The sequence below is a fragment of the Pelmatolapia mariae genome, linkage group LG7 (genome assembly GCF_036321145.2).
Source record: "Pelmatolapia mariae isolate MD_Pm_ZW linkage group LG7, Pm_UMD_F_2, whole genome shotgun sequence".
Classification (NCBI taxonomy): Eukaryota; Metazoa; Chordata; class Actinopteri; order Cichliformes; family Cichlidae; genus Pelmatolapia; species Pelmatolapia mariae.
The window spans coordinates 15520731-15537203 of record NC_086233.1 but is presented as its reverse complement, the minus strand read 5'-3'; the positions used below and the strand labels follow the sequence as shown (position 1 = coordinate 15537203).

At 42.3% G+C, this 16473-nt stretch overlaps 1 protein-coding gene across 11 annotated transcripts in view; it reads left to right on the top strand.

Annotated features, from left to right (window-relative positions):
* The window catches only part of mast4 (microtubule associated serine/threonine kinase family member 4), a 141052-nt gene extending 125700 nt beyond the window's left edge, over window positions 1–15352 (top strand). For 10 of the 11 annotated variants that reach the window (XM_063478089.1, XM_063478087.1, XM_063478086.1 and 7 more), the window contains 11 exons: window positions 253–354; window positions 979–1101; window positions 2876–2985; window positions 3610–3731; window positions 4870–5084; window positions 5481–5681; window positions 6132–6358; window positions 6835–6957; window positions 7325–7461; window positions 8378–8562; window positions 8659–15352. In XM_063478089.1, the coding sequence (XP_063334159.1) occupies window positions 253–354; window positions 979–1101; window positions 2876–2985; window positions 3610–3731; window positions 4870–5084; window positions 5481–5681; window positions 6132–6358; window positions 6835–6957; window positions 7325–7461; window positions 8378–8562; window positions 8659–12287 (5174 nt within the window). In that variant the 3' untranslated portion in view covers window positions 12288–15352. The remainder of the gene's footprint in view (window positions 1–252; window positions 355–978; window positions 1102–2875; window positions 2986–3609; window positions 3732–4869; window positions 5085–5480; window positions 5682–6131; window positions 6359–6834; window positions 6958–7324; window positions 7462–8377; window positions 8563–8658) is intronic. The other variant, XM_063478088.1, reaches the window with a different exon arrangement.
* The last annotated feature ends 1121 nt before the right edge of the window (window positions 15353–16473 follow it).

The following is a 16473-nucleotide window of genomic DNA, read 5'->3' as shown; positions in this document are numbered from 1 at the left end:
ACGAACAACCAGAAATTCTTCTGTAATTTTACACATTGTAGCTTTACTGGACCGACCCACTTAAGTTCAAAGTGGCCTGTATGAGGCCCAGGATATAACATGAGTGTGACATCCCTGCTCTAGTGTATTGTCAGAAAGCCGTTTGAGGCATTATCTGACTAGATGACATCCAGCTTTAGTGTCTGTCAGTGAAATAAAATCTATAAGGTGTTGGTACGTAAAGTCATTCTATAACACTATTTCTGGTTCTAGATGAAATCAACTGGCCAGATGGGGATGAGGCTCCACCTCCTGACGCTCAGGAGCTCATCACCTTGCTGCTGAGACAGAATCCCCTGGAAAGGCTGGGCACAGGTACAAACACAAAGAGTGAAGACCTTCTCATATGTGGAGCAGTCAGGGACTGGGTGAGAACTAGGCATGCACAACAGGCCGCTATAAATCCTCATGTGCTACCTCAGCACGGCTCATTATTCCAAGTCACTGGGGAAGAAATTGAGGTCATCCACCAGCGGAGCAGTTTATCCTGTGGCCTACTCACCTCTTCCTCCTGATCAATTGCAATTATTTCCCACCAGTCCATGAATCTAGCTTCATGCACAATCAGGGACTTTGAGTGTGTAGATCTGCGGACTGTAAAAGTGACCATGACCCTGGACAAAGGCCTTTAATCAGTGCAATGCACACAACCAGCTTAGTCTGGAGACATCCGGATCTACTTAGGCATCTAGATCTCCCCTCACCGGGCTGCCATTCACAAAGTCTCCTGCTATTTCACTAAAGGTCACAGGCAGGAAATTGTTCTGCATAATTTATGGTCATGATAGCGATTTGTCCTGTAGCCACTAGGGAAAAGAGAAACACACCGTAAGCATTTCTTCTGTTCCTGTGTTTGAACCATTCAGTGTCCAGTGATTTGTGCATGTGCTTTTCTCCACAAGCAATTTTCACATTGTTCCATATTTATCTGACCTGCAGGTGGAGCGGCCGAAGTAAAGCAGCATCAGTTTTTTCACAACCTAGACTGGAACGGCCTGTTGAGACAGAAGGCTGAGTTCATCCCTCAGCTGGAGTCCGAGGACGACACGAGTTACTTCGACAGTAAGTTATCAAACGGCCTCATAAAAACATTTATTCTTTGTGATTGATAACTGTTAGCTGATTATTCATTCATGTTTGGAGTGTAAACAGGATCTAGTAGCAGCTAATTTTAATTCTTTTTCATGCGATTTCAACAACATACAGTGGGGGAAATGATTATTTGATCGCATGCTGGATTTGTAAATTTGTTCATTTCATTGGAAGTGAGCAATCTCTATTTTTATGGTAATTTCATTTTAATGGGGAGAGAGAGAATATGAACCAAAAATCCATGAAAAACACATTACATAAACGTTATGAAGTGATGTCATGTCCACTGAGTGAAATAAGTATTTGATCCGTGAGCAAAAATCAACTCAGAACTTGGTGGAGAAACTCCTGTTAGCAAGCACAGCGGTAAGATGTTTCTTGTAGTTGGTCACCAGGTTTGTGCACACTTTAGGATTTTGGCCCACTCCTCTATACAGAAACTCCTTGGCTGCTGCTTAGCAACTCAAACAACTGAGGTCTGGAGACTGGCTAGGCCACTCCATCATCTTAACGTGCTACTTCTTAGCAACTCCTTTTTTGCTTTGGTGCTTTGTTTTGGGTACGTGGCCTCGCCCACTGGCCCCTCAATGCAGTGAAGTTGTCCAGTACCCTTAGCAGAAAAAAAAAATCCCGAAAGCATAGTGTTTCCACCTCCATGCTTCACTGTGGGGATGGTGTTCTTTGGGTCATACTCTGTATTTCTCTGTATCTCTCCTCCAAACACAGCGGGAGACTACATAAATATTTGTTGTCAGAAAAAAACCCCTCTCAGATGTAGTTTTTGAAACTGTAGAGCATTATTCCTGGTGAGCACGCTGCTGCTTGCACATCTCAGCTGTGCAGCAAGATTTCAACCACTGCTGTCAAAGAAACAACCAGAACTGTATTTGAGACTGCAGTGTGAGCTGTAAGTATGTTAGCAATATTTTGTTGCTCACATATGAAATTTGCATGTATGCTGTCATAACTATGGAGCATCAGCAGCTTTAAAAATAAATAGTTATTTTAATCTATTTGACTAATATGTAATGGAAAGATAAAATACAGTAAATATACAATAGTGCAATTTCAGCTGCAGTTCTCAGTTTGTTTGTGTGCCTGAATACAACAGAGCGAAAATGGGCTGTAAACAAAGTTGTGTGTACATATTTGTGTTAATTCTTTCTTTGTATTTTGTGGAGCCATGTATCACATTGCGATCAAGTAGCCTGGTGTCCAAAATGTTTCAACAGCTGTCTGCTGCTGTGTTTTCCATTTCTTTGTGTTACTGAAGACGTGAACAATCCAATTACAACCAGAAATACCAGCTTACCAAATCTGACAAAATTCTGCTTCATCCTTGCATCCCATCTGAGATCATGACTTTCCTCCAGATGCTGTTAAAGTAAACTTTGCATTATTAAAATGCTGTTTTCACTAAAACTCTCTAAGGACACGCAGACCACACAGTTAGTTTTAATTCCAGGTTTTTTTTTTTACACTTTTATTAATCAACACTGTCCTATTACAGTACATCTTTCATTCAAATTGACACTGGCATTTTGAACAGCCTAATTTAATACATTGTTACATATGAAGTATGTCTGCAGCAGAGCAGCGACTCTGCCTCTAATTAAAAGGAGTAAAAACACTTGCATTTCTTAGTCATTATACTCTTTTTCTACTTGGGTCATCTTTTTGCACTGTAATAAGAATAACCTGTAATAATGCAATTTATAAAATATAATGCTCCCCTCTTTCACAGCTCGCTCTGAGAGATACCATCATCTGGAGACAGAGGAAGAGGACACAAATGATGAAGACTTCAATGTGGACCTGCGGCAGTTTTCCTCTTGTTCTCACAGATTCTCTAAGGTATGTCCTTAATCTCCCTCCTCACATTGTTCCAGTGTCATCATCATTACTGCCAAAGACGTTAGCAATATGAATGAGCTCGAGCCCTCATCTGTCCCGATCCCATTCTCATGGGAAGGGGGAAAAACACGAGCGGCTGCCATTTCATATGGAAATGTGTGTCTTGAAAACACAGCCTCCCTCCTGCTCTTCCTTTATCTCCATAGTGTCAAACGTAGATTTCAGCTTTGCATACATTTTCCACTTGCAAATGAGATTTTTTTTTCATGGTAGTAATGTGTGACACAGTACACAATACAGACAAGCTGGGAGTCATTGCTGTGCTGCATTGCAGTGTGCTCTCCTCACATCAAAACAAAGCATTACAGTGTGTCTCAGAAAGCAGCAGGGTGTCTCAGAGGAAGCGTTCAGCTATACTGAACCTTCTCGTTGTTGGACACAATGAAGTCTGCATAGCACAGACAAATATAAAATAAAGGTCACGAGGTTACTGAGTATCTGTACAGAATGTCATAGATTTTCTTTCTAAACCTTTTTGGCTCTTTTATTTTTAAACCTCTGTTCACATTTTGCATTGTAGCTTACATGTAACAAAGTGAGTCATTGTCTCTGTGCGGCTATCAGGTTTACAGCAGTCTGGATTTGTCCCGTGGGCATCTGGAGGAGAAGGGAGAGACTGAGGAGAAGAAGACCGAGAGCCCGCTTACTGTGGACTCTCTCAGCTGGACGCCAGACTTCGCTGAAGCGTACGAACACCTCCATCTCTAAATCAAAAACGATTACCAGAGTTCATTAATTGCTACACCTGACGATTATATAGAATGAGCACACATTAAGTGAGCAGTTCATTGGATGATGATTGTGCTGGCATACTAAACACATACTGGAAGGATTGTAACACAATTGTCATGGTTTTTTGGTTTGAGGTGAGGTGGCTACAGTTTGTAGAACATAGAAAAACTGCAGTGGAAGTGATTGAAGTATTTAAGTACCAAACTACAAGATGTGATAAAGACGGAGACTAAAAAAAAAAACTTACCTTGTTTAACTTTAGCTGGTCTCCCATTCCAGATCATCTTCTCTTGCACGTCTGGACTCTTTTTAGATATATGTAGAATTCCTTTAATGTAAGCTTGCACTGGTCCCTATGCAGAATCTTTAGCATGTCAAAAAAACAGTGTTTGAGTTTTGGGAAGCTGATAAAGTAGCAAGCAGACAAGTCTATTGGCTCATCCAGATGGTGAGCGATGATGGTGTTTTTTGAATGTGCTGTATGTCAGCACATGATGGGGTGCTGGCACACTCCACAGTCCAGGAGTGTCCATTTCTGCTTAATTTTCTTCGCAGAGTTGAAGTAAAACTTGACTGTCTCAGCCTTGGGGATAAATTCAGCGCTTTCTGCATATTCAGGGTTGAAACCTGTTAAAAATCTGTAGCTGAAGACGCAGCTATGATCAGCAGCTTTGGTCTTTCACACTAAATTTGGCTCCGTTTAAAGAAAAAGTTGATGTTTGCTTCATGTACAAATTAGATCACAGTGGCAAACTTGCACAGTGCAAGTGATTCAGTGATCTGTTGAAATTTCAGTCATCAAGTGACATGTTTGACACACATTTTAAGTGCATTCCAGGAGCTTCTTGGTTGCATCTCATATTTATGTAAAAATCCATTCAAAGGTAAAGAGGATCAACCTTGTTAAGCTCAACTCAGTAATGGCAGTGGTGTAAAAATAACACTTTATAAATTGAATCATACTGTTCCTGCTGTCCCTCTAGGGTGTTCATCGCCTTTACAAGCCTTTGTTCTCTCATGAAGACTTAAAATAATTTTTAGTCATTTGACAGTTACAAAACTCATCTAACGAAAATCTGTTGTTTTATCCAGACCCTCGCTGTCCCACTCGACAGACACAGATAGTATGAATCAGGGTCCTCGCCCCAGTTTGCTACCAAAGTTTGCCATCTCAGCTGAAAGCGAAGGGGATGAGACATCAGGCATCGGCGATCCCAGCAAAGCCTCGTTCTCCATCGGGGAGTTTCCACAGGACGAGCCTGAAGCTACCACTCCGGGCAGCACGCACAGCGGGGCCACGCTCTCTGGTACGAGCCGCAGTCTTTAGAATTACACACCTTTCCGTACATGTGCTTGGTTTGTACTTTGTAATATCATTAAGGTGCAGTTCTCTGGAAACAACAAAAACATATGATTGAATATTCTTGCTTGTTTTATTAGGAACATTGTGCTGTGTTAAATTGAGCTCAGTGCCACTGATTGTTTTTCAGCCACATCAGTTGCCCCCTGCTGGCCATTAGAAAGAATTCAGGCTCTAAGTGCAGATGTTTGACCAAAAAAAAGTAATTGATGTATAGTTGGCCTAAATGTATAATTTGCATGGTTATTCATTATTTATTATTAATTTATGTACTCAACCATTAAGAATGACTGTTATTTCTATGCGAAGAATAACTGTTTGCTTCATTCCATCCATAAAAAAGGGAGTTTCTCAGAGCATTTGGACCAGCTGACACCCAGGGGAGAGGGTGTGGAGAGCCCTGACAGCACCAGTCACACCTCTGCTGACCACGGACCTCCGTCGACCTCTCTGCGACCTGAGAGTGCTGTAGAGAAGAGCGGAGCCGTGCCAAAAGTCCCAAAGTCTGTGTCAACTGGTGCCCTTTCCCTTATGATCCCTGGAGGTAAGTAAAAAAAACAAAACACACACGTTACCATGCTGATGTTGCCTCAAAATTTTGTAAGCTACATTGTTGACGCATGTAGGAGCAATAACATGTTAAGAATAACAGTAAAAGCAATGGACTTTAAAAATAATCTGGAAAAGATGAAAGTTCACTGTGAAGCTGTCATAATTGGCCCGGCATGCCTCAAGTTCCATGTTAAAAAGAGGCTGTGAGCAAAAACCTGAGCACAAGCTGCTAACAAGGAAAATAATCAGGCATGGTCAGAGCGAGAGGTCTTCACTGCAGGGAGAGAAAATCGTATTAGTTTCACCCACAGCTGGAGCAGAATTAATCCTGGCTCAAAAGCTTTTATGGCAATACCTCGGTGCTGACTTCAGGGCACGTTATACTCTGATTGATTTTGGAAAAAAAATTAAAAACTCAGACGCTGGTCTCTTATTTTTCCAGATGTCTTTGGAGTGTCTCCGCTGGCCAGTCCCCTTTCTCCTTACTCCCTCTCCTCAGACCCTTCCTCAAGAGACTCCTCTCCGAGCCGAGACTCCTCCCTCTGTCCCTCCAACCCACGGCAGCCCGTCGTCATCCACAGTTCTGGGAAGAAGTTTGGTTTCACGCTGAGGGCAATCCGGGTGTACGCTTGTGACAGTGACATCTACACAGTCTATCACATGGTCTGGGTAAGGCCCTGTTGAATGACCACAGGACTATGATAGCAGATGTATGATTTTGTTTTAATTGTTTGTTTGAAATAAATTATTTATTATGAAAATTAAAAACTGCATCATCCTAACATCCTAGTCCATTAATGGGATTTTTCCCCCCAGCAGTTAAAACTGAAGGCATTACATAGACTTGTTTTTATTCCAAATTTTAATTTTAATAAACAGCGGTGAAAATAATTTACAGATGCAACCAGAAGTCAGGGAACTGTGAAGTTTGTGTGCTTATGTTTTAACTTGATGCAATTGGAAGTCTCTTGATAACTACAGGTGTCGCCCTCTGCTGGCCACTGAAAACGATGCGTGCAACAGCATTTTTCTCTTTTGTCTGAACAAAATGTTCTAAAACACAGCTTTATAAGCAGTTTTAAATGATTCAAATGCTTTGAACACAAAAGGATGATAATGAATCAATACCTTTTTATGTTGATCAGAACGTAGAAGATGGTGGGCCTGCACATAAAGCAGGGCTCAAAGCTGGAGACCTCATTACTCATGTGAACGGAGAACCGGTTCACGGTCTTGTCCATACCGAAGTGGTGGAGCTCCTGCTCAAGGTAACGCACAATGTGTGTTCATCTCTAAATAGCTACTGTTAAAATATTTAATAGTTCTGATATTCATTGTTTTTGATGTAATGTCAATTAGAATAAACTGAATAATCTATTTAGGTCGAGGAGTAAGTGCTACTGAAATTGATGTTGTTTCCATTTTACATTTTTTAAAAGTGAGTGCAGAAAATTCAGCTCTAATGATTTACTGGAGCGCGACGACAGTCGTTTTAATTGGAAGATATTTAAATCATAAAAGGGTTTAGGTAAATTCTAGTAATATAGAATTACTAGAATTTTGATACATTTTGATTTAAAAAAACAAAATGTATCCTCTTCCCAACATCAAGTTTTTTTTGTTGTTTTTTTTCAGAGTGGCAGCAAAGTGGCCATCTCTACAACCCCCTTTGAAAATACTTCAATAAAAACTGGTCCTGCCAGAAGGAACAGTTACAGGAGCAAGATGGTCCGATGTGGCAAAAAGCCCAAGAAGGAGAAGACGCCAGAAAGGTACAAATAAGTCTTTAATCTACCTTTGGATCATTTTTTCTCAACCCCCCTCTATTTAAGGGAGACTGAGACAACCAGCTGCTGTGCACTATGTCACTATGTCTCTCTCCACGCACAGTCTTAGTCTCTGTTATTGTCTTATTGATACTGATTAATGATATTGATAATGATTATGAAACTGTTTAGATTTGTCAGACCACAGGAAAGTGTTCAATGTTGCCTCAGTCCTAAAGTGACTTTAAAATGAGACCAAGCACTGAAGAGACAGAAGTGTCTTTTCCTATTAGAGGTTAAACTTGAGGGGGGTCTTTTGCTGTGTGTGCTCCGATGGCACATTATGGCCCATCATTAAATGATTTTTTGTTTTGGTTAGGGAGGTTTAAATAAATCTGAGTTGCTGAGTTTTATTTAAACTACTGCATTTCCTCCTCTAAGACAATTTGGTACATTTTTAAAAAGCTAACCTTCCACACACAATGTGGAATTTCATAAGTAAGTTACAAGCACTAGCTCAGTTATAGTTCAGCTTCACTAGGTTCTGCATATCCTGATAAGTTATTGAAGACCACAAGGTTGTATTCCTGCCCTGATACTTGTTTCTGTAAGCGTGGGAACTGCAGTTTTGTTTCTGCAGCCTAATCGTTCTTCAGAAAAGAGGTGAGTGATCCAATTTCCTGTGTGCAGTCATTACTCTATTCCCTATAGGCCTCTAGAGGGCAGACAGATGGCACTGAGGGAGTCATTGAAAATCTGACGATCCTACAGATTCAGTGGGTTGTTTTCCATCTTTAACAGTAAAGAGTACCTGGCACTGTGCAGAGCAGTTACACGTGTAAAAAGTAAGAAAGCAGCAGCCTGTGGTGTCCATTGTAAACTGTGAATTTTACACTTCGTCATCTCACTTTTCTTTTCACAGGCGCCGCTCCCTTTTCAGACGCTTTGCCATGCAGCCTTCTCCTCTTCTGCATACGAGCCGCAGCTTTTCCTCCCTGAACCACTCGCTGTCATCTGGTGAGAGTCTCCCCGGCTCCCCTACACACAGTATCTCCCCTCGTTCCCCTACTGCCGCCTTCCGCCCTGCACCAGATTTCACCCAGTCAGGTGGAGATTTTAACTCATTTTTGATAACAGCTTGAATGTTACTTAATATGTTTATCCTCTAATATCCTTTGGGTGTTTTGTGCTTATATATTTCAGGTGGCAACTCATCCCAGAGCAGCTCTCCCAGCTCCAGTGCACCCAACTCCCCTGCCGGCTCAGGCCACATTCGGCCCAGCACCCTGCATGGCCTCGGCCCCAAACTGCCAGGTCAGAGGCTTCGTCAGGGTCGACGCAAGTCTGCCGGTAGCATTCCCCTCTCTCCACTGGCTCGCACGCCTTCACCTACCCCCCAGCCAACATCTCCCCAGCGCTCACCCCCTCCCCTTCTCAGTGGACACTCTGTCGCCATTTCCAAAACAACCCAGGCTTTTCCAGCCAAGATTCATTCCCCACCCACAATTGTGAGACACATTGTCCGCCCCAAGAGTGCTGAGCCGCCTCGCTCACCTCTCCTAAAGCGTGTTCAGTCTGAAGAAAAGCTGTCTCCTTCTTACACAGGGGAAAAGAAGCACCTGTGCCCCAGAAAACGCAGCTTAGAAGTGACCCAAGAAGAGGTGCAGGACGAGGACGTGAGGACAGGAGAGCGCGATTTCACCGGCCTGCAGAGTGTGGATGAAGCAGCCTGTGAGCCACTGACAATCACTCGCTTACGGCCTGTCGAGCAGGGCTGCCTAAAAAGGCCAATCAGCCGTAAGATGGGCCGGCAGGAGTCTATAGAAGAGCTCGACAAGGAAAAACTGAAGTCCAAGATGGTTGTGAAACGACAGGAGTGGTCAGAGAGGAGGGAGTCTCTACAGAAGCAAGATGCTCTGCATGAGTCCGATTCATCGGCACCGTGTGCTTATGATGGGGACGAAGGCTTTCTGGTCCGAAGCCAAAACAAAGTGCAGAGCAGCCCGGAGTCTGGAACGCTGGAGGCTAAAGCTGCTAGTTCAACTCTTAAAGACGTTTTGTATAAAAAGCTGAGCACACGTGTCAGTGAAGGCATCACTGAGCCTTCTGGTGGCAGCAGTGAAAGTGATGGAGCGCTGCGATCGGCTCTGTGTTCTGGTCACCCAGAATGGCAGCACTCTCGACAGGGTAAAGACGGCATGAAGCCAGACAGACTGGACTTCAAAGCTCCCAGCATCGAGTTCACCAGGAAGAGGTTGTCATTCGAAGAACGAGAAGACTGCATGTGTCGGTTGACTTCGACCCTCCATGAGAACCTCCACTTTGGTTCTACGAGATCAAAGAGCCTTCAGCTGGACACAGCCATGCCTCATGACCACATGAAGGCCGGACTGGGAAGCGTCCACTCGAGCCCTGAAGGTCTGGCCCCTAAGCTTTTCTCTGGCAGAGGAGAGAGCGCTGTGGAGAAACTCCATCTTATCTCTTCTGCAGAGTCTCCGCTTAGAAAAACATCATCTGAATATAAACTTGAAGGACGCCACGTCTCTTCTCTAAAGCCTCTTGAGGGCACCCTGGACATTGGTCTGCTCTCTGGACCCAGAGTTTCTAAAACAGAAACTTGTTTGTCCAAGATGGCAGAGAACACAAGTGACACAGTTTCTGTAAACCCACCAATACGACTTCAGAGCCCTACTGAAAGGCAAATAACCATCCCCCAAACAAAAACCACAGACAAGATGAAGAGCCCCCTAACTTGTTCTCTAAGCCCTGAAGCTGTTTCTTCTCTAAACAGCATTGTTGTCTCCAAGGAGCAATCAAATAATCCAGCAACAGAAATGAAAGTCAATGCAAGTGGTGAGAAAACACAGGATAGACAAGGCGAGTCATTGAAGGCCTCGAACAGCAAAGCAGATCCCTCAACTTTTAGTGTTAAACAAGAAGGAAGGACCGGTATGAAAGCCAGCCATGAGCACAGAGGCCCTCGACACAGCTCCCACTTCTCCTCCTGTGGAAAAACACCCTCCATACGGGAAGTGAGCAACGAAGATCAGGAGGATGAGGTGGAGCAGCAGGAAGAGATACCAGACACTACATCACAAAATACTGACAGCTCCAAGACAGCAGTCTCTTTGGTAGACTTAAAAACTTCCCCTCCATTTACAACACTGGAGGCTCGAGCTGCTAGTAAACCTCTGACTGGGCCACTGAAGCAGAGTGCAGACTCAGTTTTGGATACAGGTCAACTTCAGAGCTGTGAGAAGAGAAAAACTGCTGCACAGAGCTCAGACACAACCTCACGACCCGCTTCTGAGGCGAATGTGCAGACCAACTCTGCATCGGTACATGTTCCAGCGAATGTGCCAAACATTTGTTCCTCAAATACAGAACCAGGAGTTTCTGTCTCGGCATCAGCGTTTGGAGCATTACCTGACAGTAAATCAGAGCACAGTGAAACATCTGTCAGCTCATCTGTGAAGCTGGTTGGAGATGCAGGCAGCTCGGGCTCCAAGACAGAAAACAGTGCAAGTTCCACAGCTGCAAAAGTGGAGCAGAAGAAAGAAGTTTGTACGATAAACAAGGCCACTTCACTGAATATTATTACAGATGCCACACTGAACAAAAAGCATAACACTGTGTCTGCTGCTGCAGTACAGGACAGTGGCATATCGCTGCAGAAGAAAGACGTTAACATATCACCAAAGACGAAGAATACAGCGGCTGTGAAAGATTCAGAGCAGCGATCACAGATATGTCCGACTGAAAAAGCACAACACAGATCGTCCGATGCACAACTTTGCACGTCTGTTGTCAGTGTTAAAGAAAACACTGTGGTCCCTTCAGCAAAGCTCAAAAGTTCAGGTTCGACAGCTACAAGTGAAACTGTCTCGAGTCCCAAAAGCAAGTCGAGGCCTGACCCACAGCCCACGCTGCCCACGTCTGTGAAGAGAGAGAAGGAAGCAAAAACACAAGAGAGCACAGCTCCTCCCGTCCCAGCTGTCAAAGGAAGTCCAAGTTCAAAAGAGAAGGATTTGCCTAAGGAGTCTGCCCCCTCGACTTCACACGTTCAAGCAACCCACGACGCTAAACGGAAAGAAGCCTCGTCGGTATCCGCCGCCAATGGCGCAAAGAGTGAAGACTCTGTGCAAGCGAAGCCCTTGCCCACTCATGCTGACACGAGGCAGCGAGAAACACAGCCCAAATGTTCTGCTGCTGTCAAAGACGTCCCGAACTCGAAGCTGAAATCTCTCCCCCCTAAAACGTCATCAGCTCTGAAGCCTGCTGCAGCTCCAGCAATTAAACAAACTCTTGATTCCAAACCTAAAGACACTTCACCTAAAAACCACCCCATAGTTATTAAAGACCCCCGTGACCCCAAAATAAAAGAATGCGCCCTGCCTCTCACTACATCTCAGCAGCTCAGGAAGGAGCCTCTGCCGCCATCAGACGTGTCCTCTCAGCCTGACCCACCAGCTGTGCTGCCTAAACTTCCAGCGAAAACAGAACCACCGAGCAGCGCAGACACCTCAGGCAAAGGCTTCAGCTGTGAGCCTGCAGTCAAGATATCCAAGGATGCTCCCAAGACAGTCCCGGACAGTCACAAGCCCCCGGACACCAGAACCACCACCCCAGACAAACCGGCGTCATCTCTCCGGAAGGAGCAGAGTGAAAGAAAGAAAAAAGAAACCGCTCAAGAAGTCACGCCTGCACAGAAAAACACTAAGAGAGACACTTCCAGGGCTTCTCCATCTGCACCTAAAGACAGTTTAGACAGAGACACGAGCAGGTGCAAACAGCAGAAGGAGTCACCGCGTAGCTCCAGTAACAAAAAGTAAAGAGGAAAGTAAAGATTTCAAAAAACAAAAGAAAAATGTGACTGCTTCAAAGAATCCAGATAAAGTAAAAAGTTGGGATTGATTTGTGCAATCATCATCATGCCTTCTTTTTTTGTTTATTTGAGGACCGGGCAAGCTGTTACAAGCTGATAGAGAGGGAAAGTCTGTGTGTGTGTGTGTGTTTAATAAGATTATTCATAACAACATGTTGATGTTTCTAGGTTTGAATGTAGGCGATCATTTGCCGATCCTTTCTGAAGTTTTACTTTCATGTCAATCGAATGTTTGGAGGATTTCTTTCTGTTCATTGCAGAACACTTCGTGCAATCAGTGTGTTTAAGGGGCAACGGGGAGGACACCTGTAAAGGCCGTGATGTACTGGAGAGTCTGTGCCATAAGCAGTTTTGAATTGCACTCTTACTTCTAGACTCGGAGGATCTGAAGTCTTTTAATGCAGTAGACCACACAATGTTGTTGAGCAGTTGTGTTGTTAACGTTCAGTATGATCAGATTGTTTTAATGTTGGGTTTCGTGCAGTGGTACACAAAAAAAACGCACTATATCCTGTGCTTTTCACCTAAAACCTGAAACAAAGTAACTATAGGATCATGATGGGATTCTAAAAATCATAAATTAGTGAAGGGGCCTTAGATATATGGGAAATCAGACTTGCTTTTTTTTTTTTTTTTTTTTAAGCAAGATGTGGTGTTTATTCACATTCCTCTGGCATCTTGTACATATATTTTTGATTTTTATGCAATATAGTGTAAATAAGATACCATTGTAAAACAGGGATACATGGGCTTACATGATTGTCGTTTGTATTATATGTATAGATTTTGCAGTGTCATGTTTGTATGCTAAGTATTAAGAGTATCATGTTCTGCTTGTGTGGTCTAAAGTAAGCTACAGCAGTGTGTCTCATCAAACGTTTCCTCTTCTGTGTGACTTTCAACATGTTTTCACATGTTCCAAAATGAACTTGAAGAGAGGAGAGGGCATGAGGGGCTATTTCTAAAAACAGAAGAAAAAAAATGTAGCATTATATAACAAAACTGTGAGGGCTGTCAGCGTTTTTCCAAGAATGTCTTTGTTGATGATGTGTTCACTGGCTGATTAAGCTCTGAAGATTGTAAAATACGGGACATTGTGTTTGAGAAAGATGAACCAGCAGTTCTGCATAGTAATCACAGCAGTAGATTTCTAGAAGCCGCGGGCCTCACCTCTGGGTTGCGTCCACGCTATCGTTAAGGTCACTTGTGCGAGTAAAACGCGATCTGAAGCGGTTCATGTTAAAGTGCTTCACTGTCAGGGTTTCGGTGTTTAGTGCTGGTGTTTTGGATGCTTCATAACGAAGCTCCACCTGGGCGAAGATTTTATGATGGCTTTGCATAACATAGTTCATGTCTGCTTGAAAGTTTGAGGTCACTTTGAGCTGGATTTTTTTTTTCTTTTTTTAAACAAACATTAATGGCATATCTGCTCGTTACTGTCTGATCTTGTATAATTTTGTCTTGTTCAAACACTACCTGATTGTGTTGGCAAACCTGAAAACTGTTTCACCGATCTAAGAAGCAATACTTTAGAATGATGTTTGGAGTATAAATGCTGTGGGTTTGATTTGAGTCTAAGGATTAAAAGAACTTTCCTGTGAAACATGACACATTACTGTCGTTCTAAGAAAGGGGGGGAAAAGTGCTAAACAGTTTGCTGTTACAGGTATCATTTAATGAAGCTGTCATCTGTTTCTCATGTCCTTTCATTCAGCTGTAAACGCACTTCTTCTTTTTCGATTGCCATTATAGCCACTTTGTGCTGTTCTGTGATGAGTCGTACACACAGTTTGTATGAAATCTTGTGTTGCCTCATGAAATGGATCAACATCGATTTCAGAGGAAAATTCGTTAATTAAACCTCCCCACACCGACGCTCCAGACAATCAGCTCGCTAAAAGTATTGCTCCTTTAACCAGCTGTTTAAATTCGGTCGCTCTTTCAAAGTGATAATGATCTGCTCTAATTACGCAATGTGCCATAACTTCCTAAAATGTGTTTCTGTATGCATATGCAAATATTTTCTTAGATGATTCAGTTGATCACAATGTCATGTTTAACTGCTCCCATCAACTCTAAGTGACCACAGACTTTTCAGCTATGAATGTGAATTTCATGTTAGCGTGCTAATACCGTGGTACTACACATATAGGCTGTTGTATATCCGCATACACTTGCTACCATTTACACACTTTTCTATATGGTAGATGCCTTTAAATTGCAAACCCTAAATGAAAACCACAAAGTATCCTAGGACACTAGTATTAGCATCATGCTGGCTGTATAAAACCAGATCCACCATGTTGACCGGAAGTCATGGTATAAATCTAAATGTTCCACACAGTATGTGTCTAAGAGTGAAAGTGAAACCCAAGATTGACAGCAGAGATTTTAATGTTAAAAGAATCTAATGTTCAGCTGCATTGGATATTGTAAAAGTATTGCTAATGTATCGTGAGATAGTAATAAATGCACCTTAATCTTTACCAATGTTAAGTTCAAAGGGTGAGTACAGCAGAGCGGTTTATGAATCCCTCACTTTAGTTTTTTTTTTCATTCCCCCAACACTCACTTTTTCCTTTCCTGTGACGACACACGTTTAAATCTTTAAAGCACATTCAGTGTTTGTTTACAAAGCGTCATGGATGTATATTTTGTATATTGTTGATTTGCCAAATCTGCGTCCTGTGTTACAGATAATGTTTCTAGTCGTGCGAGGTTTGCCTCCTTGCCACCATGATTTGTTTGTGCAGTAATCGATGTCTCTTCACGTCACGTTCTACTCTGTCTGCTCGTCTTTTCAGATTTCCTTTTCTTTCCTCTGTGCAAGACTAGTATTAGATGGACTTGCTTATGTTGGTTTGTCTTTTAGAATATGTGCAATAAAAGTGTTTTGAGTTTTGTATTTTGCCCAAGGAAAGCTCTATGGATGTCATACATGTTGTATATTAAAACAGATATTTATACTTCTAATGTTGCGTAATACTGAAAATAAAATGGAATTATGAGTTACTGTTTTGCAGTTTTGTTTTTTCTTAGCCTGAATTGAAAATGTAGTTAAAGATATATCAGAAAATGTACAAGAATTTACCATAAATATGCTTAAAGCCACAACACAATGCTACTGTGTTTATGGATGAGATGTGCAGCCCTTTAATAGTTTGTAGTTGTGCAACCTAAATTCATGACAAAATATAATACAGCAATATATTTTTTATGAATGCCATTTTATATTCTGAATGATGAAATGTGCACATTTCAGTTAGTTGCGGTTATTTGCTGGTTTAACTGAAATCAAATGTACATACAAGAGGTTTACACTTGATCACGATAAGTAATGCAATGCCAAAAGGGGGCAGCATCTTTCTGTGTGTGTGCCAGGGCTCTTCAAATAGGTCCTCTGTTGCGCAACATGCAGAGAGAGGATTAATGAAGTGTGGCGCACTGAGAAATCTAAACAAATATATATATGCAAAGAACACTGATCTGCATTCATCGTGTATTTCAAAGTAAAACTCTACATGTTATGATTTCATATTATGAGCTTCTGGAATAATCAAACGAGCAAGCCTCAGAGAAATAAGTCCCCATTGGTCTTTTCATTCATGATTAATGGTGCAGATGGAATAGCAACCACAGCCTGATTACTAAGCAAAAACATTAATTAGAGGAATGAATTGGTGGGAAAAAATGGTGTTTGGGAATAGTGTTGGGAAAATGTGCTGCTGCAGCTACAGGTCAAAAGCCCCCTCCATATGCTTCAACTTTAAAGATTTCTGAAAACGAGTTAGATCTCCTGTGTCTTCATGGCTGCAGTGTCAGAAATAATTAGTTGACCTTGAACCTCTAAATCCTGCTTAGCCTCAGCATTCTTAGCATCTCACCGCTTTACAGGGACACATTTTCTTATTTTCACTAGCTTGTTTATCAAAGGAGAAAAAAATCTGATTTTTTTTGTGTAGCCTCTGAAGAAGTCGATATAAAAGAAAACCAAATTCTCATTGGAGATCATCAGTTTCTTTCTCTAGTGGCTATTGGGATTTCACCTTTAGCATTCATCCATCCGCTATTACTTCTTTTGAAAATATAATCTAATAGATTGCCAGGTTATTTAAATATATTATTGCTGTAGT